The 23,508-nt window shown below is 38.8% G+C and overlaps 1 protein-coding gene and 1 pseudogene across 7 annotated transcripts in view; one reads left to right on the top strand and one right to left on the bottom strand.

The window, feature by feature from the left end:
• The window catches only part of IRAG2 (inositol 1,4,5-triphosphate receptor associated 2), a 112,368-nt gene that overhangs the window by 9,908 nt on the left and 78,952 nt on the right, over positions 1–23,508 (bottom strand). For all 7 annotated transcript variants that reach the window (XM_021666849.2, XM_064377357.1, XM_064377359.1 and 4 more), the window contains 9 exons: positions 20,529–20,575; positions 20,357–20,421; positions 20,105–20,200; positions 17,015–17,085; positions 12,429–12,486; positions 10,374–10,437; positions 10,261–10,288; positions 9,584–9,724; positions 2,755–2,889 (listed from right to left, as the gene is read on the bottom strand). In XM_021666849.2, the coding sequence (XP_021522524.2) occupies positions 2,755–2,889; positions 9,584–9,724; positions 10,261–10,288; positions 10,374–10,437; positions 12,429–12,486; positions 17,015–17,085; positions 20,105–20,200; positions 20,357–20,421; positions 20,529–20,575 (705 nt within the window). The remainder of the gene's footprint in view (positions 1–2,754; positions 2,890–9,583; positions 9,725–10,260; positions 10,289–10,373; positions 10,438–12,428; positions 12,487–17,014; positions 17,086–20,104; positions 20,201–20,356; positions 20,422–20,528; positions 20,576–23,508) is intronic.
• LOC105720561 (centromere protein U-like) lies at positions 6,283–7,205 on the top strand (annotated as a pseudogene).

The following is a 23,508-nucleotide window of genomic DNA, read 5'->3' as shown; positions in this document are numbered from 1 at the left end:
CCTGGCCACACATCCTTTCAAAACACAGTAAGATATTGGTTTTTACTCTAAGTAAAGTGAGGAGCTTTAGGACATTGAACCAAAAAGTAACATAATCTACATTTTAAAAATGTAATGAGTGAGTTAATATATTTCAAATAGACTATTAAAATTTTCTAATCAGCATTTTCTAAAGTTTTATTTTAAACAAAGTATTTTGACTGCTTTATTAAGAACAGACTATGTTGTGGGGAGGGTCTGGGATTGGATGGAAGCAAGGAGACCATATAGAAACCTGTTTCATTAATCTGGACAAAATAGAATGGAGGCTGAGATCAAGGTGGTAGCAGTAGAAAGGGAAATATGTGGTTGAATTTTGAATGTATTCTGTTCAGCCAATAGGATTTTCTGTAGGATTTAATGTGAAGTGAGAGAGAAAGGTGTTGAGAATTACTCCAGCTGCCTCTGTCCCCATTTTGGCCTGAGCAACTGAAAGGACAGAGCTGCCCTCGAGTGAAGTAAGGAGGCTACACATGGAGTAGGTTTGGTGGAGGACCATGAACAGTTCAGTTTTGAATGTTAGGTTTGAGTTTATCAAACATCCAATTGGAATTGTTGAGTCAGCAGGAGCATATTCTGGTCTGGAGCTCAGGGGAATGGGTTAGGCTAAACATACGAATTTGAGAGTCCTCAGGTGACTGCCTGGGATCACAGGGGGACTGCGTGCACATGGAGATCAAATGCGCACAAATGGAGTCCCGGGGCTTTTTGATATTCAGAGGTCCAGGAGAAGGTGTAGAACTGCAGGAAGCCTGGAAGGAGCAGCCCGTGATGTAGAGAAAGGCCAGGGGATGTGGTACCCAGAAGCTAAATGAGGAAAGCATTTCCAGGAAGAGGAAGACATCAGCCATGACAGATGAGAACTGAGAAACTGAAGTTGGTAATGTGGAGGTCACTGGTGACCTTGGCAAAATCTGCTTTGTGGAAGCAAAAGCTTGATTAGAGTGGGTTTGAGAGAACTTGGGAGGAGAGACTGAGCACAGTGAGTACCATTCTGTCGAGGTTTGCTGTAAATGGGAGCAGAGAAACAGGGTGGTGGCCAGGAAGGAAAGGATGAAAGGTTATTTTGTTTGTGTTTGTTTTGTGTTATCATTCCCATCTAGAAAACAACATATTATTTGTGTGCTGATAGAAATGGTTCAGTAGAGTGGAGAAAACAGAAATGGAGAAAAGTCAGGAGAATCTGGTCCCATGCCCCTGAGTAAATTAGTGGGGAAGGCTCCCATCTTCGTGGGGAAGGCTGGCCTGGGATAGGGTTAGAGACAATGCATCTTTACGAACGGGAGCAAGGCAGTGTGTAAGGGTTCACATGCCGGGAGGCTCAGGGCTTGTGGCAGTTTCCTTTGATTGTCCCAGTTTCCTCAGTGAGGTAGGAAGCAAAGTCATTACCTGTGTTTGAAAGAGAATATGGGGAAGGACATGACAGTAGTTTGAGGAGAAAGGAAAGGGTGTGAAATTGATATTTAAAGGAGAAGGAGGGTGAGTGAAGGGAGACCTCAAGGACCTGCTTGAGGTTTGTGATAATGAATTTAAAGAGAAACAGGTCAGTATGGGAATGTGGCATTTTCCAGCTATGCAGGCATGAGAGGTGGAGAAGCAGATTCACTTGCAGATTCGCCCAATGAATTAAGACAAAACAAGAAAAAGAAAAGTGTTGAGGGGTCATGCAAGGTAGTGAAAACTATGTTTAACCGTGGAGTATAAGCTTGGCCAGGAAAGCAGGGTGGCCAACTGTAGCGTGAGGGACAGTGAAAAGGTGTGTGGGAGGGAGTGGGCAGAGATCGATAAAAGAACCAAATATTCATCTGCATAGTGGGAGAGCAACAGATAATACCTAAAACTGAAAATAAATCACTAAATGGTAGCATGAGCATGTTATTTAAACATGTGAATGCAAATACAAAACAAATAAGACACAAGAATTGGAAGTTGTTTCTCTGATCATGGGTAATTAGGCTTATAGAGCTGATTGACCTTTTAAAAAAACTCCGTGCATATACAACTTTAGTAAACATGAAACAAAGAATAACAGTGTTCTCTAGTGAGGGGTTAAAAGGGAACTAAGGAGTAAAAATGTATAACAAATGATCAAACTAAAATTACCACCACAATTAAATTTCTCCTTCTTAAGAAAATATATTTTAACAAATCTGCTTAGGTATAGATAAAAAAAAAAAATCATATCTCCCCAGGTTTGTCCACAAGGAAATTTTGGAATTCTGCTTCTCTAAGGACAAGAACACACAGATGCATATACAAGGATACTTACTGTAGCATTGTTTATAACAGAAAAATATCAAGAACGTCATGAAATGATTACATATAAGGAATTGGTTAAATAATTTATAACCACTCAACCAGTAGAATACCATAAAATGGTGATATGTGTGTATATATTTATATCACACAAAGTTGCCTATGTTATATGAATAAAAACACAGATTATAACACTATATAAGGGATTATAAACACTATATTATAATACTACGTATCTTGAATATCACAAAATTTTTATGATTGTCACTGGCTTATGTTATTAGAAGAGTTTTTTATATTTTTATTTATATATTCCATTTTTTTCTATATTAAACACTTATGTGTTATACAACAAAAGTATTTTTTAAAACTTATTCCTAGAAATGAAAAATCAATAGTCTCAGGAAAAATGAATCTTTTTGTAATTTCATTCTAACTAGAGAAGTGAAGACAGGTTACCTGATTGATGGCTCCCAACATCTCAGCCCTACTGGCCACTCGAGCTGTGCACTGGCTAAGAAACTTTATACTCTTCTCCAGCTTCTTAATGATTTCCTGTGCCTGATTGTCATCTTCACACAGAGGTGTTAAAGACTGTACAGAAAACAAGCATATTAAAAGATATCCAGCACAAGTGTTCAGCAAGTGAGTCTAACACTGCCTAAGTCGCAAATGTCAACAACATTCTAATCTCAATTATTTTGGTGGAGGATGAAACGAAGCAGCAAAGACCAATAATGAATGATACTGATATATTATTATCTTTGTTGGCTACTGGGTAGATATATGCAGGTGATCACAAATCTTTTGTGTCTATTCTTGATCTCTTCTTTCTTTACTTCCGAAATTTGCCACTTCCTTGTATGCATTCACATCTTTCTTCTATAGCTAATAGGATGGGCTGCAATTAATTGGTAATGGTAAAGGGATTATGCTTATAAATGAGGTGAATGTATCATATGAGGAGCATAGGTTGAAATTTTGAGAAATGTAACCAAACATACTGGAATTAAAAATGTCTCTGGCAACTATGCTTGTTCTTCCACAGACGATAAGGTATGATTGGGCCAGGTAGGTGAGTATACATTCATTGCCTTATGAATTTTCTTCTCAATCCTGTGCCCTTTATTCAAGATGACATCCTTCCTGATGAACATCTCTCTCACCAGAGTACAGACAGGATTAAGTGAATAACAGATTTGGAAGCAGACAAGACACTGCTCATAACCTATGTGATTGTGAGCAAATGTCTAAAACTTTCCCAAATCTAAAACAACATGAATTTAAAAGATACCATGATTTTGTATGTCATTAAGAAAGAAAAAGTTGTCAATAAAACCATTAGGCACCATTGACTGTAAATTGCATCATAATTTTAGAAATATTAAAAAAAAAAAATCAACCTTTCTGATTTGCTGTTTCCTCATCTGTCGGATGGAGACAATCACATATCCTCTCCAGGAATACTGTCATATGAGAGGTAAAAGATACCAACTGCTTGTCACACATTTGTGCTCAATGAAAGACAACCACTTTTGAAATAGACAGATATGTATAAATTGTAGTTAGAGAGTTTCTAACCAACTAGAATGGCAATTGTCAGACATGCAGTTTCTTACAGTGGTTTAAACCACCATCTCCACTTGGGAAGGAAAGAACAGATGTGAATTGTTAGAAAACAGAGTATGGTCAACCAGGATTAAGCCATGAAGAAATAGGAGAATCTGAACAAACCCATAACTAGTAAGAAGATTGAATCAGTAATCAAAAATCACCCAACAAAGAAAAATCCATGACTGAATGGCTTGACTGAGGAATTCTACCAAACATCTAAAGAATTAATGCCAATCTTCATTAAACTCTTCCCAAAAATTGAAGAAGAGGAATACTTCCAAGCTCATTCTATCAGGTCCACATTACTTTTAATACCAAAGCCAGAAAAAGACGTTACAAGAAAAAAAAAAAAGCTACATACCAATATCTCTGATAAATATTGATGTAAACATTCTCAACAAAATACTAGTAGACTGAAATCAACAGCACATTAAAAGGATTATATATCAGGTACAAGTAGGATTTATTTCTCTAATGTAAGAGTGGATTAACATGTGAAAATCAATCAATATACCACATTAACAAAAAGGAGGACAAAAACCGTATGGTCATTTCAACTGATGCAGAAAAAGCATGTGGTAAGATTGAACACACTTTTATGATTAAAAACACAAAAACTAGGAATACTAACAAAAAATGCATAAAAACCACCAAGATTATTTTTACTATGTCACTGAAGTGCTAATTAAAAAAACTAGAAATAGAAGAAAATTACCTTAACATAATAAAAGTTATATATGAAAACCCTACTACAATCATAGTCAATGGTTAAAGACTGAAAGCTTATTCCTCTAAGGTCAGGAACAAGGCAAAGCTCTCACTCTCACCGCTGTTATTCAACATAGTCCTGGAAGTTCTAGCCAGAACAGTTAGACAAGCAAAATAATGAAAAGTTAACCAAATATGAAAGGAAGAAGTTAAATTATTTCTGTTTGTAGATGACATGATCTCATAGTAAACACTAAAAAATTCCACCAAAAAACCTGTTAGAACTAATGCACACATTCAACAAAATTGTAGGGTACAAAATTAACACAAAAAAAATTAGTTGTCTTTCTACATACTAACAATTTCCAAAAAGGAAATTAAGAAATCAATTCCCTTTACAATAGCATCAAAATGAGTAAAATACTTAGTAATAAACCTAAGGAGATAAAAGAATTGTACGCTGAAAACTGAAAAACATTGCTGAAAGAAATTAAAGAAGACACAAATAAATCGAAAGACATCCTGTGTCCGTGGGTTGGTAGACCTAATTTTGTTATCTATACTACCAAAAGTGATCTGCAGATTCAAGGCAGTCTCTCTCAAAATCCCAATGGCATTTTTTGCAGAAACAGAAAAATTTATTCCCAAATTAATATGGAATCTAAAAGGACCCTGATAACCAAAATGCTTTTGAAAAAGAAAAAGTAGGACTCACACTTCCTAATTTTAAAACATATTACAATGCTACAATGATTAAAACCATGTGGTACTGGCATAAAAACAGACATATAGAGTAATGGAATAGAATTAAAAGCCCGGAAATAAGTGTATATTAACAAATGATCTTCAACCAGGTACCAAGAATGCACCATGAGGAAAGGGTGGTCTCTTTAACATGATGTTGCTGAGAAAACTTGATATCCACATGCAAAATAATGATGTTGGGCCCTTATCTTACATCATATATAAAAATTAACACAAAATGGATTAAATACCTAAAAGTAAGACCCCAAACTAGAAAACTCATAGAAGAAAACATAAGGGAAAAGCTTCAAGACATTGGATTTGGCAATGATTTCTTGGATATGACACCAAAAGCACAGACAATGAAAGTAAAAATAGACAAATGGAACTACATGAAATTTAAAAGTCTATATGCATCAAAAGACCCAGTCAACACATTCTGTATAGAATGGGAGAAAATATTTTCAAACTATACAACTGTTAAGGGGTTAATATCCACAATATATAAAGAACTCCTGTAACTCAACAATTAAAAATCCAAATAACTCAATTTAAAAATGGAAAGAGAGTGGTCTGATAGCCCTGCCACACTGAGTGCAGCCTCTCAGGCATGCAGGTCCATGATAATCAAAGAACATTTTATGAAGAACACATTCTGTGAAAGATAAAGCTTATCAAAACTGCAAGCCTTCCAATGTGTTTGATTTTCCTAATAATTCTGCCATCTCAAGAAGATAAAAATAAATGGAAAGACATCCTGTGTCTTGGTGAAAATGAGAAAGATGAAGAACCTTATGAAACCTTTGATCCTCCTTTACACAGCCCATCTATATATGCCAATGAAGAATTCTCCAAATATTACGGATTATCTATCCCTTCAACTCCTCCAGGAAAAGAAGAAAAAAGAGGCTCGAGCACTTCTGAAAATGGAAGGAAGTGAAAACAAATATGTAAAAATGAGTGCAGAAAAGCCAGGAAGAAAACTCAAACCCATTAGCTATGAGTCTGAAAGCACTGAAGAAAGTGATGTGAGAAAAGTTAACTCAGTGGAGAAAATAAAGACCCAACAACACGAGCCTATTCTAATCACAGCATCTTCAGACCTTTCAGAGAAACCAGCTGACTCAGTCATTCTAAAAGATAGGACCCATTAGTGCCCAGCCTTCTGCTGAAAAAGACACACTTACAACAGAAGGTCAAACCAAAACTCAGAAAAAAGGAAATACATCTTGTGGCAAAAGGAAGAAATCAAGAAGTGAAGCCATAGGCTTAGATATTTCCAACATCGTGCATATTTGGTGTCTAGAAGGAAAGAAAATCGATGACATCATGGAATTGAATATTGTTTTGCCTGCATTTGAGAAAACCCTCGTCCAGTATAAACACAGAATAGAATATAAAATTTGTAAGAAAGCCATCAATGAAGTTTAATATTAAAGAAGAACTCATAAAAATGCTTAAGGAAGTCCAGATACTGAAAAATCTGGAAAGGAAGAATGCTGAGATGATTTCGGTTATCAAAAAGAAAAGACAGTGCTTGACCGAAGACCAGGATGAACTGCTCTGGTTAGAGCCACAACTGAAACAACTACAAACAAAATATTAAGAACTTAAGGGGAGAAAAGTCTTCCCTTAGGAATGCAGCTATTTCTTACCTCATTTAAAACAGCTTTATCAGAAGTATTCAGATGTTCAGGAGAAAGAACCAAACATAAAGGAAACATGATTCATCCAACCTCCCAGGTCTGTTATTTAAAGCAAGAACACTTTTGGGAGCTGAAAACCATCCATAAAATATCAGCCATCAATGAGAGAAAGACCAGTCTACTAGAATGTGCCTTTAGAAAGATTAGTAACATGCTACTATGTTACCTTCTGAAACTGGAATTTCTTTTTTTTTTTGAGATGGAGTCTTGCTGTCACCCAAGCTGGAGTGCAATGGCGCGATCTCGGCTCACTGCAGCCTCCACTTCTTAGGATCAAGTGATTCTCCTGTCTCAGCTTCCCGAGTAGCTGGGATTACAGGTGCATGCTACCATACCCAGTTTTTTTGGTTTGTTTGTTTTTGAGACGGAGTTTCTCTCTATTGCCCAGGCTGGAGTTGGAGTGGCACTATCTCAGCTCACTGTAACCTTCGCCTCCTGAGTTCAAGTGATTCTCCTGCTTTAGGGTCCCAAGTAGCTGGAACTACAGGCACCTGCCACCACACCTGGCTAATTTTTGTATTTTTTGTAGAGACGGGGTTTCACCATGTTGGCCAGGCTGGTCTCAAACTCCTGACCTCAGGTGATCTGCCCAGCTTGGCCTCCCAAAGTGCTGGGATTACAGGTGTGAGCCGTCATGCCTGGCCCCAGTTAATTTTTGTATTTATAATAGAGAAGGGGTTTCACCATGTTGGCCAGGCTGATCTCAAGCTCCTGACCTCAGGTGATCTGTCCACCTCAGCTTCCTGAAGTGCTGAGATTACAGAAGTGAGCCACTGCTCCCAGCCCTGAAACTGTATTTTCATAAATACGTTTTTTTTTGCAAAGAAAATAGGAAAATGACTTTAATAGACATTTTTCTGAAGATGATATACAAATGGCCAACAAGCATAGAAAAGATGCACAACGTCTGTAATCATTAGTGAAATACAAACCAAACCACAAGAAGTTACCACCTTACAACCATTAGGGTGATGACCATAAAATCAAACAGAATATAACAAGTGTTGGTGAAGATCTGGAGAAACTGGAACCTTGTGCACTGTTGGTAATAATGTAAAATGATACAGCTACTATGAAAAACAGTACAGTGGTTTCTAAAAAATTAAAAATAGAACTGTATGATCCAGCAAGTCCACTCCTGAGTCCAGATATACTCAAAAGAACTGTAAGCAGGGTCTCCAAGAGATATTTGTACACCTGTTTCAAACAGCGCTATTCACAATAGTCAAGAAGTGGATGCAACCCAAATGTCCATTGATGGATGAATAGATAAACAAAATTTGATAGATACATGAGAATAGTTTTATGCCTTAAAAAGGAAGGAAATCCACTCACATGCTATATTATGGATAAGCCTTGAAGACATTATACTAAATGAAATAAGCCAGTTACAAAAGACAAATACTGTATAAATCTACTTATGCCAAGTCCCTAAAGTAGTCAAATTCATAGAATCGGTAGGATAATGGTTACCAGGGGATGGGGTAAGGCGGAAAAGGGAAATTAACAGGTATAGAATTTCAAGATCTGTTTTGCAACAATATAAATAAACTTACACTATTGAATTGTGCACTTGAAAATGTTCAAGATGGTAAATTTTATGTTATATATTTTATCACAGTAAAAAATAACATGATTCTTTTCCATGGTTTCTCAATTTTAATATCCTTCATCCAAAATTAAGCCTACTAATCTTCCAGCTCATCTCTAAATGTATGGTAACTTCACCGTGTGGAAGAATAATAGTTGTTACACTCCTGTGCACCCCCGTTCTTCTCTAAGAACCCTACAGCAGGCTTGGCCATCATCTGGAAGACTGAATCAGTTACTATTTTCTTTCCTCAATTAATCATAAATGGAAATAGCCTTGATTCTCTTCTTTGAAGCTTAAAATTGATATTATTTCCTATTGCCCAGTTTTCTGCATGATTCATCTTCTACCTGAAATTTTGCAGATGACTCATGCACCTACTTTTAAAAGACATTTTTCATTTTATTGCTGATATTCTCCTATTAGTGAAACTTTTATTTCAGCCTGATCCTGAATTCTTACTTTCTATTCACATTTGGCTCAGGCAGAGCTTCATACCTGGTGCTGGTTTGGGTCATACAAGTAATTTCATAGGTAATTATTGAAAATGTTATTAAAAATATGACCAAAGGTTTTCTGTGGGTGTTGTTTTGTTTTTGAGACAGGGTCTCTCTCTGTCACCCAATCTGATGTGCAGTGGTGTGACCATAGCTCCCTGCAGCCTCCAACTTCTGGGCTCAAATGATCCTCCAGCCTCAGCCTCCCAAGTAGCTGGGACTACAGGCATATACCACCACACCTGACTGATTTTTTTGTTTTGTTTTTGGTAGAGATGGGTTCCCACTATGTTGCCCAGGCTGATCTTGAACTCCTGGCCTCAAGTCATCCTCTTGCCTCAGCCTGCCAAAGTGCTACGATTATAGGTGTGAGCCACCGTACCTGGCTAGACCAAATGTCTACACCCCCCAAATGTTCTGATTCTCACCTCTAATAGTTTTAAACAATTAGTGATTTCTTTCTTCAAATTTTCTTCTGCCAAGTCACGGGACCTCTCTTCAAGCTTCACTCTCTTCTCCAAGGTAAACCAGTCACACTTAAATCCCAAAGATAATCTGAGAAATTCTGCCTGTTGTCAAAATAACATGAGGGTGAGGAGAGAAAAATGGATGTGGTCAGATGTTTCAGTTTAATGCTGTTTTATACAGAGGCAACATATGCTGACATGCACAGGCTTCACCTGTACTGAGTGACTGCCAAGCCAAACAGCCACTGACCATAAGAGAGCTTGTGCAATAGCATGAAGTGACTGTAGCAGGTGAGTCTGGAACATTTTTTTTTTTTTGAGATGAAATCTCACTCTGTCGCCAGGCTGGAGTGCAATGGCATGATCTCGGCTCCCTGCAACCTCTGCCTCCCGAGTTCAAGCGATTCTTCTGCCTCAGCCTCCCAAGTAGCTGGGATTACAGGCATGCACCACCACACCCAGCTAATTTTTTGCATTTTTAGTAGAGACGGGGTTTCACCATGTTGGCCAGGATGGTCTCGATGTCCTGACCTCATGATCTGCCTGCCTCGGCCTCAAAAGTGCTAGGATCACAGGTGTGAGCCACCACCAACCTGGAACACTTTTTTAAAAGGAAAAAAAATTTGCTTTAAACTCACCTCAACCTCCTTCTCATTAGCAGACGTGCTGTAGGATAAGATAAAAAACATATTCAAACATAATCCAACAGAAAAATAAAACATCTTAACATGGTACATGAAGAAGCACTTACTTGTCACTTTGTCGAAAGTTAACTGATTTCACAGTGGTTGCAGGAAGAGGGGAAACCACAGAGTCTATTAAAAGACAATAAAAAATTATTTGGGTAAAAAGGCTTAACATGTAAAAGCATGTCTGATCTAATGTTATGTCTCCACTAAACAAAGGTGTTTCATTTAAATGTATCTGAGATGATAGCCAGTTAATAATGTGTGCACTCGGATTATGTTATGCTAAGCTACTGGGATCAAAATGACATTAAAATCATTGGTTTATACCTCAGCATGTGAATAGTCTTTCAGACTTAAAGATGTGTCAGAATCAAGCAACAGCCCAATTTGTTCTCTTTGCATTAGCATGGCGTTTTTTTTTTAGATGAGGTCTCACTCTTGCCATCCAGGTTGGAGTGCAATGGCACAATCTTGGCTCACCGCAACCTCTGCCTCCTGGGTTCAAGCGATTCTCCCACCTCAGCCTCCTGAGTAGCTGGGATTACAGGTGCCCACCACCACACCTGGCTAAGTTTTGTATTTTTAGTAGAGATGGGGTTTCAACATGTTGGCCAGGCTGGTCTTGAACTCCTGAACTTAGGTAATCCGCCCACCTTGGCCTCCCAAAGTGCTGGGATTACAGGCGTGAGCCACTGTGCCTGGCCTGCATGTTTGTTATACTTGATCCCATGGCAAAAGCCTAAACCTCCTACTGGTATCCTGGTTCTTCTTTGGATCAAGGCTTTATTAGCAGTAGCAGGAATAGTAGTAGTAATAATACTGGTAACAATAACAGTGACAATAAACATGGCATCAACCATGGCTTTATTATATTTCCAGGGCCAGAGCAAAGCACTTTCCACATATGATTTTATGACAACTTTATCAAGGACAATGCATTAGTTATTAAGAGCATTGGATTTAAAGTCGAACAAACTTGGTTTAAACCCGAGCTTTGATTCTTGCATTTATGTGATCTTGAACAAGTCACAAACTTATTAAGCCATCTACAAGATAAGATTGATAATATTTTTATAATAGTAGCTAACTTTTATGAGAACTTTTGTGCCAGGCACTTTTCTTTTTTTCTTTTTAACTCTGTTGCCGTGGCTAGAGTGCAATGGCACAATCTCGGCTCACTGCAACTTCCACCTCCCAGGTTCAAGTGATTCTCCTGCCTCAGCCTCCTGAGTAGCTGAGATTACAGGCACATGCCACCACGCTCAGCTAATTTTTGAATTTTCAGTAGAGATAGGGTTTTGCCATGTTGGCCAGGCTAGTCTTGAATGCCTGACCTCGTGATATGCCTGCTTCAGTCTCCCAAAGTGCTGGGATTACAGGCGTGAGCCACCGCACCTGGCCTGTGCCAGCCACTTTTCTAAGTGCTTCATACAGATTAATTTAATCAATCCTCACAGCGAACCTTCTGTTGTAGATATTTTATTGTTCACATTTTACAGGCTACGTAACTGAATCACAGTTTACCACTTCACATAGTATTTGGAGGACTAAATAAAACTAGGCACATGAAGTTAGCCTAGTTCTTAGCATAGAATATATTCTCAATTAAGTGTACTTTTTTTCTCTTCATTTTCCTCTTGCAAATGAGAAAATTGAGACTTGAGGTTAAATAACTTTCCAAGATCACATAGCTAGTCAGAGACCAATTCCCATGTAGAATCTATATGACTCCAAAGCCTGAACTCGATTCACTATTCCATCCTAATGGATGTAGGCTAAGGAGGAAAGCATACTAGCACTTATTCTGTAAATAGTGGGTTTACTTTTAGATGGGAAACTAAAAAAGAACTCAAAGGAGAGCACAGCATTTGCTACCAGTATTGGCTTGGTCCTTAGTTCACAGTAGAGCACGAGTTATGACAAGTTTTCTGGGATCAAACAGTCAACGTGGCTTTTTAAAAATAATACTAATGGAATCAATAATTGGTCCTATTTGCTGACCTTATCTAGAGATGCAGAATTTGTAGGTGACATACCTTTCCTCAGACAGATTTCACCCACAAAAATAGCAGCAGAGAACAAAAGTTCACATGGAGATTGAGAGAAACATTCCTTACCTCCTGAAGCACGTTCTTTTTTATGTTCTTCTATTGTTTCTGGTTTCTCTTTGGCTTCCTAAAATCATAAGGAGATTTTATTGCTGTACATAGAGTGGAAATCTTTCATAACCAGTCAATTTCCTACTTCCTGTCCTCTCAGCCTATTCTGACAAAAGCACTCTACAACAGCACTCCCCAGTCTTTTTGGTACCAGGGACCAGTTTCCTGGAAGACAATTTTTCCACGGGGTGGAGTGGCAGTGGGGTGGGGGGAAATAATTTCAGTATGAAACTGTTCCACCTCAGATCATCAGGTGTTAGATTCTCATAAGGAGCATGAAATCTAGATGCCTCACTTGCATGGTTCACAATAGGGTTTGTGCTCCTATGAGAATCTAATGCCGCTGATTTGACAGGAGGCGGAGCTCCGGTGGTCCTGCTCCCTGGCCTGCTCTCACTTCCTGCTGTGCGCAATTCCTAACAGGCCACAGATGGGTTCTGATCCCTGGCTCAGGGGTTGGGGACCCCTGCTCTATAGTATTTAAAGCTGTTAAGAAGGAAATAAAATTGGCTGCAAGGGGGCTTCCAATTTAGTTGAAGCAAAAACATGAAAAGATGCAAACATGACACGAATTACAAAAATGCAAACCAGGATTCATTGCCAAATAAATGAGATAAATAAACAAGTGCTCTGAATAGGAAGGAGATGGCCAGGCATGGTGGCTCAAGCCTGTAATCCCAGCACTTGGGTGGTTCACCTGAGGTCAGGAGTTCAAGACTAGCTTTGCCAATGTGGCGAAACCCTGTCTTTACTAAAAATACAAAATTAGCAAGGTGTGGTGGTGTGGGCCTATAATCCCAGCTACTCGGAAGCTGAGGCGGGAGAATCGCTTGAACTTGGGAGGCAGAGGTTGCAGTGAGCTAAGATCATGCCACTGCACTCCAGCCTGGGCAACAGTGTGAGATTCCATCTCAAAAAAAAAAAAAAAAGAAAAGAAAAAAGGAAGGAGAGTGGCACCATGACACCATGACCTGAGTAGCATGGAATGTCTGCAGACAAAGAACGTACCACAGATTGATGAAGAGGTAGGACTGGATGGCTAAAGAGGTCAGGTGTAGGTGATACAGGGCTATCACATGTGGCTTTCTAGATAGGTTTTTGGAGAAATTGTGACAAAGACAGCTGCTAAGACAGTGTTATATTAGGCTTTTACTACATATAGACGTGTTTTAAGGTCACATAAGGAGTTGTGTGTGGCTGCTGTTTCCAGTTCTTCCTCTCCCATTCATGATCAATTACCTACTCCACCCTTTTACACAACACTCCAAGGAAAGTGTTCTCACCAGCTATCTGAACGCCCTACTGCCAAATCCAGTGGATAATTTTCAGTCTTGATCTTACTTGACCTTACTATAGCATCTAAAATGATCTATACATCCCTTTTGAAGGGTTTTTTTCCCTCGATTTCCCTCTTATGACACCTCAGCCCCGCATCACTACAACAGCCCCTTCTCAGTCTCCTCTGCCTTCGCCAGTAGCTATTGTTAGCCAGGATTCCATTATCTTCAATGCTCCCTTCCTTCCTGCCACAGTCCCCGGGAAATCTCATCCACACACTTGGGTTTTCGCTGGTAACTCACAAATATCCATCTGCTTTCAAAAGTTGCACAGGTGAGTTTATGAATATGGGTGTGTAGCCACATATAAAACCTCCTTACAGACTATTGATGTCTCAGATCAGTCTGACATTTGACTTGTCTGAAACTGATCTTATTTACCCCACAAATTCTACTCTTCCTCCTCCTTCTCTACTGTCATGTTATTCTATTCATTCTGTAGGTTGAGCCATCAGCCTGGGTATCTACCTTTTCCCATACCCCTGACATGACATCATCCTCTGTGAATTCTACTCCTTAATAGTTCTCAAATGTATCTCCTCTTTTGCACCTTCATCTCATCTAAATTATTGCCATAGTATTCTAACCAGTCCCACCACCACCAATGGCAAATCGATCCACTATTTTAAAAAATGTCTTTATGTCTGTATTTTTTTGAGATGAGAAGGAATTTTCTCAGAAGAGTCTACTATGAAAGACTACAGACTTGACTTTTCCTCTGTTCATTTTTTCCTAGGGACAACCATTTTCAGCATACGTACTAGCCAACACTATATCCTACTCCTACTATACAGCTGGCCCTCTGGATGTGTGGGTTTGCATCTATGGATTTTAAAAAAAATGTAGTGAGGTCAACAATGGTTGTATCTGTACTGAACACACAGATTTCTTTTCTTGTCATTATAACTATTTACATAGCATTTACACTGTATTAGGTATCATAAGTAATCTAGAGATGATGTAAAGTATATAAGAGGATGTGTTAGTAATACAAGATGGGGGCAGGGAAGTGCTGGATAGAGAAAGGCAGTGTCCCTGGTGAGGGTTCCACCCTCAGGCCTGTGCCTACAGACCTAAATGAGAACAAGCACTCCTGTTCTTGTGCCTTAATGTTGCATTTTCGAAGACCACTCTGGCTTACCATACCCTTCATCCTGTGACAACATAAACCCGAGATCTTAGCGGGCACACAACACCAGCAGACCAGGAGACTGGCAGACTGGCAATGGTGGAATGACATGGCAGAGAAAAAGAGAAGAGAAGGGATGTCTGGACACCAAGGGGAGTTCAGCCTGGGACAGTCAGGGAAGAGTCTGGTCTCTGGTCAGCCCGACTCCAGGGGAATAGCACCTTCCCACTCCATGCCCCCTTCCAGCTCCCCATCCATCTCACTGAGAGCCACCTCCAGTACTCAATAAACCTTGCACTCATCCTTCCAGCTGGTGTGTGATCTAATTCTTTTGGGACACTGGGCAAGAGCTTAGGATGCAGAAAGCTGTCACATTGGCCCTCTGTCCTTGTGATAAGGCTAAGGGTCCACTGAGCTAATTAACACACAAACTGTCTGCAGATGGCAAATCTGAAAGAGCTTTGTAACACACACCCACTTGGACTTTGGGAATCACAGACACTCACCTCTAGACACTACCTGGGGGCCAGAGCCCAAAAGCCCTCACCCTGGCCTCTATACCTGCCAGTCTGCATGCTCCTCCTAGGGATTTGAGCTGTGGGGTGACAAGGCAGGCGAGCCACACCACTGTCTGCAGATGGCAAATCTGAAAGATTTGTGCCACTGTTGCACATCCTGCAAGGAGAATCAGGAAACTCTCCTGTTTCATTGGGTTATATGCAAATACTATGCGATTTTATGTAAGAGACTTGAGCATTCTCTGATTTTGGTATCTGAGACAGTCTTGGAATCAATCCCCTGTGGATCACGAAGGGCACAAATGACATCATGTCATTGTTCCAAATCACATATCTAATCATTTAACTAGCTTCAGAATGAAATGCTGAAAAATTCTCATCTACTTTCCTGCTCCAAGTCTGTGCCATGGCCTCCTCTTAACTTGCATAATCTTGTATGGGTCTCTGTTTTTCACAACCAAATGCATAGCTAGTACAAAGCTTGTATGTTGAGAAGAAATTAACAATACACACACATACACACACACACACACAAACTCCACACATACAACAGAGAGACCAAGACATAAACAAGACGCTTGAAGAATCATGGAATTGGATCTGTAGCTACTCATAAATGATTATTAATTCATAAAGTGGAAAGAAGTCTTCTCTCTCTTTTTTTTTCTTTTTGATACAGGGTTTCGCTCTGTTGCTTAGGCTGGAGTACAGTGGTGCAATCATGGCTCACTGCAGCCTAAACCTCCTGGGCTCAAGCGATCCATCTGCCTTGGCCTCCCATATAGCTGGGACAACAGTCATGTACCACCATACCTGGAAGATTTGTTTTTATATTTTGTAGAAACAGGGTCTCCCTATGTTACCCAGGCTGGTCTTAAACTCTTGGGCTTAAGCAATCCTTCCACCTCAGTCTCCCAAAGTGCTGGGATTACAGGCATGAGCCACCACTCTAATGAGATTTTTCTTCAAGGAAAGAATGTAATTCTTTTCTCTAATAATTTCCAGCTATCCTTATGTTTTATAGAGCTTTACCATGCAACTGTAGAACATTCAATGCCACTCACATGGTACCTCCTCCGTGACATGTCTTCTGCTTTCTGACCTGCAATCTCAAGCATTTTTCCTTTCAAATCACAAAACACACTCTAATTATTAATTATCTGTTTCTTCACCTGATTAGAACATATCATTAGGATAGATATCACTGTTTTATTCAACTTCATTTATTAATGCATTCATTTATTTAAGCAGTCTTCTACAAATAGTTAGCTTGTTTCCAATTGACTTTTGATGAATAAATGAGTGAGTGAATGAATGAATGATAAATCAAGTTGGAGCTTGGAAGTCCTAGCTCTGACTCTGTTGTGTGACCTTGGACAAGTCACAAAAACACTTTGGCCTCAACTACTTCACCTATAAAATATTAAATTATATGAATTTCATAAGATTTTGAAAGGATAAATGAGATAATACTTTTAAGAGTACTTTGCAAACTTAAAGGGATAGTTCTACCATTGTAAGATATCATCACCTTTGTTGTGAACATGCGTATTTCCTTACCAGATTTAACATGGTTTTATCCTTACTCGTAGAGTCTTGGAATGCAGTAATATCATGAGCTGGACTTGTGCCTATGAGAAACAGGAAACACACAAAACAGTTGGGGGGAGCAGGAACAAGTAAAAGAGGAGAAAATAGTGAGGATGCCAATATGGACTGACCAGTAACCGACAAAGGTCTTAACATATGAGACAAATTATGAGCTACAAAAAATGTATACATGCCCATTGACTCAGAATTGGGATGGAGCAGCTACGGCCAGAGAAGACATCTTAAAAGAAATGAATGTCTGTATAAATGGCTTTCAAAGAGTAGGATTTTTTAAAAAATCCTTTTTTAGGCTGATGCTGCATTTTTAATGGAACACATTACTGGCATAATAAAAAATGGATGGTAGAAAGATGAATAATTAGTAACTTAGTAGCTTTTTTAATAGCTTTACAAGTCTTCTTTCAAAATTATATATGCAAGGCTGATAACAAAAAGTAGGATATCCTTCTAAAACATGGTACCTTTCTAAATAAAATGTCATGAAACTAAGAAGAAAAGATGCACTTTTAACTTGTGCCATTCCTTTTCGTAATTTCTGTTTATTTTTATGTACTTTATTTGTACTGATATGTACCGGATAATTATTCTCCTGTTTACTCAATCCATTGTCCTGCATTTAGTTCACTGCAGGCACAAAGGTCAGCAGAAACAAATATGTTTTAGTATTTAAAGCGTGTATTATATTTGTAAAATTTATGTGGAAATAAGAATAAAATGGTAAGCAGTTTCTTCACAGCTATACAATTCTTTTCCCTATGAAAATTTTATTTTAGGTTTTTTTTTTTTTTTTTTTTTCAGAGGGTCTCACTCTGCTACCCAGGCTGGAGTGCAATGACTCCATCTCAGCTCACTGCAACCTCTGCTTCCCAGGCTCAAGCGATCCTACCACCTCAGCCTCCCAAGTAGCTGGGACTGCAGCCATGCACCACCATGCCCAGCTAATTGTTGCATTTTTTGCAGAGATGGGGTTTCACCATGTTGCCCAGGCTTGTCTTGAACTCCTGAGTTCAAGAAGTCCTGCTGCCTCAGCCTCCCAAAGTTCGGAGATTATAGGCATGAGCCACGTGACCAGCCTTTATTTTAACTTAAAAATTTTTTTAGGGCAAATAGTAGATTCATACATTTCATAAATCAAAGAATGTAAAAATGTTTTACAGTGAAAATTTTTCCTCCCATCCATGAGTTCCAGAAATCCAGTTTATCTCCCTAGACACAATGTTATTAATTTTTGTCTAGTTTTCCAGGGGTATTTTATGCATACATAAAAACTTTTTCTTTGAGACCAGCCTAGGAAACACAGTGAGACCCCATCTTCACATTTTTTTTTTAATTAGTCGAACGTGATGGCTTGCACCCATAATCCCAACTACTGAGGAAACTGGGACAGGATAATGGCTTGAGCCCAGGACTTCGAGGCTGCAGTGAGCTATGATTGTAACACTGCACTCCAGCCTGGGCAACAGAGTAAGGCCGTCCCCATCTACACCAAAACCCAACTTTTTCTATCCTTTTTTAACAAAACTTTGTACACTATACATAACATTCTGTACTTTTTTTCCCCAAGAAACAGTAGTCCTTTTATATTATTGTAAGAAAAAAGTCTCCTTATTCATGTTTTTATGCCTGCAAATTAGTATTCGATTACATGGATATGCCAAAATATAATCTATTGGTAGAAATTCTAACTTGCTTCTAACATTTTGTCATTAGAGACAATGTTGCAATATACAAGCTTTTGCATATATCATTTGGGATGTGTGTACGTATTATCTATAGGATAAATTCCTAGAAAATGAATAGTTGTATCAATGGATATATACTTTTAACATTTTGATAGCTATTAGAACATTTTTCTTCATATTACAGTACTCTTCCCTCATCCAAGGTTTCACTTGCTGCGGTTTCAGTTACCGACCCTCAACCATGGTCTGAAAATATTACCTACAATAATATATTTTGAGAGAGAGAGAGAGACCACATCCACCCAGCTTTTATTACAATATATTGTCAAAATTGTTCTATTACTAGTTATTGTTAATATCTAATTAACAAATTAAATTTATCGTAGGTATGTCTATATAGGCAAAAACATAGTGTATATAGGGTTTGGCACTATCATTAGTTTTGGGAAGCCACTGGGGGTCTTGGAACGTAGCCCCAATGAATAAAAGGGGACTGCTATAGTTACAAAAAGTTACATTTCCTATGGCACTTTTCTTTTGCCCTTACAACTTTACCAACGGAGTGTAATCAAACTTGTGCATCTTTGTCTATACAATAGGTGAAAAACGGAACCTTGGTGTATCTTCACTTAAAAGATTTACTTATTCGATGTGAGGTGGAATATAAAGACATTCTGTAATTAACCTATGAAATGGATCCCATTTCTGCAATTTTGTGACTATTCTAGTTTAGCACCTATATCTCAAACTTAAATGTCGACTTCAAACAATACAATGAATTTTCCTCGATTGACTTTTTTTTTTTTAGTGGGAATTAGAGCCTATTCCTCCCATTAATGTCCACTAAAGTGGTGTCTCACTGAGAATGGTCGAGAATAACTATTTTGTTTTCAGAGTCAAGTAGCAGAAAAGGACCTAATAAACCACCTGGTTAGTTCTTTTGCCTCTGAGTGGACCGTGGCTAATTGCTCCATCCTTCTAACTTGATAAATTTGAACTAGGATTCCAAGAATTTCCTAAGCAGGTGATGTTTCTTCTGTGCCACAGATGAAAACCAGTAAATTCTAGTCAATCTTTGCCATAGGAAATATTTGTCCTGTTACAATATATCATAATTTTTGTTCTGCCTACAAAATTGAAAAAAAAAATGGTACCATCCTTATATGTGAAGCCCATGGTTAGTTACCACTTAGACTTCTTTTCTGCAGACTACATGTTCAAAATTATTTTATAAGAATTATTTTACAAAAAATTAATATTAATATTATTGAGCTAGTGTAGATAGCTGCTTCACTAGCTTATCGACTTCGTTAGTGTCTTAGAATGAAAATGATGCTTACACTTGTCAATATTTTACCTTGGGCCTCTATCATCGGAGAAGCTGATCTTGTATCCTCCTCTTTCTTACTGTCAAGGTCACAAGTAGCCATATTCAGAATTTCTAATCCAGGATCTGTCAACAGGAAGAAACAAATGATGTGAATACTATGCAAAAAGAGTATTTGCCTATGTTCTTCTCATTTGCACACACCCCAGCAGGCCACAGGACAAAAGGCTGAAAGCTATAATACTAACACTCTATTTTAATATTACTTCTAAATCCACTTACCACTTGAAGTTATAGTACTGTCTGTCAATGAAGTGGGTCTGGGTAACGGTAGTGAGGAATGTTCCCTGCCAAAAAGATAGCAAAAATATTTTGGAGTGTCAGGTCCAAATAATTATCTTAAAACCAATGAAATATGCATACAAATTCCCACACACAACACAAACAAGCAAACCTGGACTGCAGCAGGCTCTCAGAACACACGCGTTCAACACCATTCTCCTTAAGGAAAAAGAAAGGAGACATAAGTTCAACAATTTGACATTTTCCACTCCAAAGAGGTTGTTTTAAGCAAACATTTTCATACAATTCTAAATGAACCCATATTTACTCTGCTCTTTTGGAAATGATATGGGAATGGGACAGTTTAAGGCAGATGGATATACACACTTCCTCAAAGCTGTATTTACCCAAAAATCCAATAGTAAGTATATTTACAAGTCTGATATTTAAAGAAAACCTGATAAAAATTTTGGGCAAAACAAATTCTAAACTCAAAGGGCAGATAGGGTTTATTTCATAAACTTAAGTTTTCTTTAAACAGAAAATTTTACAAGGGCATAAAACATTTCTATGTGTGCGAATATTACTCAACCTAAAATTTTTGACCTGGTGATTTTAAAACTGCTCTCGGTTTTCTAGTTAGAAAGATCATGCATTTCAAACTTAATCCATATCTCAAAGATCTGAAGGATGAAGGATTACATCTAAGTCAGCACCTATTACTTGATGCCCAAAAAGAGCTTATCAAAATTATAGTCCCAGCCTGCCAGAGCAAGTGGCAGGCTCAATTCTGCCAATTTCTACAAGGAATTTCTACAAGGAAATTTCTACAAGGAATTCCTATTTTGGGGGTAACTTTAGGGCATTAAAGTTGTACAACTTTCTTTTTCAAAAAATACAGTGAGAACATAGTTTCCTTTCTAATAACAAACTTTTCTAGTATATTATTTTAATTATTTGATTTAGTCCAGAAAATAAATTGAAATTCATTAAATTAAAACTGAAATCATTCAGACATATTGAAAGCCTGCACAAGGTAAAAAGAAGGCATTTAGGCATTTAGGCATTCCACAATCAAGCAGAACTTACTAACTGTCACAACCAACAATCGATTCCCTGGGGGGAATATTGTATATCACACACAGTATTTAGAATCAATCCAAGAAAGTATCTCCCATAATCACAGACAAGTACAGGTTTACTAAGGGTTTGCTGAATTTGTATTTATCCAGTACAATGATAGCAACTTATATAGGTTTAGCACATTAAAATTTACAAGAGCCCTTTAATGTATCATCTCATTTAATTCTCCCAACAACATTAGTAGTAGGTTTTAGCAAGAAAAGATTTACTTATTGCAGGTAATGAAGTGAAGGCCAGTGAATAAAGTAATTTCCCAAGACCAGTCAGAATGGTGGAGCCAGCTTTCAAACACATATTGAACTAAATACTGTGTCCTCTCCACTGTAAACGAAACCAACTTGGGCATACCCTAACCCAGGCTATTGGAGAGGAAAAGACTTTCGATGATTTTACTATAAACTTGTAAGAAGTTCACCTCACATGTTTAGAAAAATCCACAATAAACTTGCAAAGCAAGAATTTATACCTAATATTCCTGTATCAATGATGTCGGTCGACCTTTTTTATTTCATTTTGTCTCTGCCTTAAATGACTTTGGGTCAGATCATACATGACTGAAGCTCCTCATGACATCAGTTTAATTTAATTCAACAAACTTTCATCCAAATCCCACTTTGTGCTAGGAACAGTGACAAGGGCTAAAGATTATATACAAAACCACAGTTCTTATCCTGAAGAAGCATGTAGGCCAGGCAGGGAGAGAAATATATAATACAAACACTACTCTATAACTTACAAGCAGCGTGCCACAGAGGAAAGTAATATGCACAGAGCAGAATTAACAGAGTGGGGATATCTGAATTAATTTTTTTTTTTTTGAGACAGATTCTTGCTCTGTCGCCAGGCTGGAGTGCAGTGGCGCAATCTTGGCTCACTGCAACCTCTGCCTCCTGTGTTCAAGAGATTCCCCTGCCTCAGCCTCCCAAGCAGCTGGGATTACAGGCGCGCACCACCATGCCCAGCTAATGTTTTAGTAGAGACAGGGTTTCACCATGTTGTCCAGGATGGTCTCGATATCCTGCACTCCTGATTTGCCTGCCTCGGCCTCCCAAAGTGTTGGGATTACAGGCGTGAGCCACCACGCCCGGCCTGAATTAAATTTTAAAGAGAAATTGTACCTTAAATTGTAATTGCTCTATTTTAAAAATATTTAAATAAATTGTATTAGTAATTTTTATATGTTTATTTAACTATACTGTCATGCGTGTAATGAGCCAGGCATGGTGGCACATGCTTATAATCTCAACACTGTGGGAGGCTGAGGTGGAAGAACTGCTTGAGGCCAGGAGTTTGAGAACAACCTGATCAACATGGCAATAGCCCATCTCTACTAAAAAAAATAGCAGGGTACAGTGGTACACACCTGTGATCCCAGTTACTTGGGAGGGTGAGACAGGAGGATTGCTTGAGCCCAGGTGGTTGAGGTTGCAGTGAGCTGTGATCTTATCACTGCACTCCAGCCTGGGGGACAGAGCAAGACCTTGCTTTACAAAAAATAAAAAGAAAGAAAACAAAAGAAAAGAAGCTATAAAAATTGGAGAAAACTAAATATCCTTCAGTTTTATTGAGTGTAACATTTCATAAAAATCAATAAGAATTGATTTCTTGGAGATCGATCCAAGATGGCCACTTAAGAGGAAGTCGGGATTGCAGCTCCGAGAGAAGGCGCAGAGGGTGAGTGGACGCCGCATTTCCAGACGGACTTTTACTGCCCACAGACCAGGAGATTCACAGCAGGAAAAGCCCCACGGGTCTCCAGCGCCGCTGGTTTGAGCGGAGTGGCCGCTCAGCCTACGCCCTGGAGCGGGGGGCAGTGGCTTCTTGCGCAGAGCGAGAGAGACAGAGTTCCCTCTGAGCCAGAAAGGGGAGCTGAAGCAGGGAGCCAAGCCAGGAGACCCCTGGGCAAGGGAGTGCCACGAATCTCAGAGCCGCTGCTTCGGCTGACGCAGCGGCACACAGGGCAGCGGATTTTAATTGCGTGGAGAAGCTCCCCGCATTCCCAGCGCCGC

Source organism: Aotus nancymaae, unplaced genomic scaffold (assembly GCF_030222135.1).
Source record: "Aotus nancymaae isolate 86718 unplaced genomic scaffold, 86718_ANA_hifiasm-v0.15.2.pri h1tg000016l, whole genome shotgun sequence".
Lineage (NCBI taxonomy): Eukaryota > Metazoa > Chordata > Mammalia > Primates > Aotidae > Aotus > Aotus nancymaae.
Note: the sequence above shows the minus strand (reverse complement) of the source record. Positions and strands in the feature narration are given on the sequence as shown.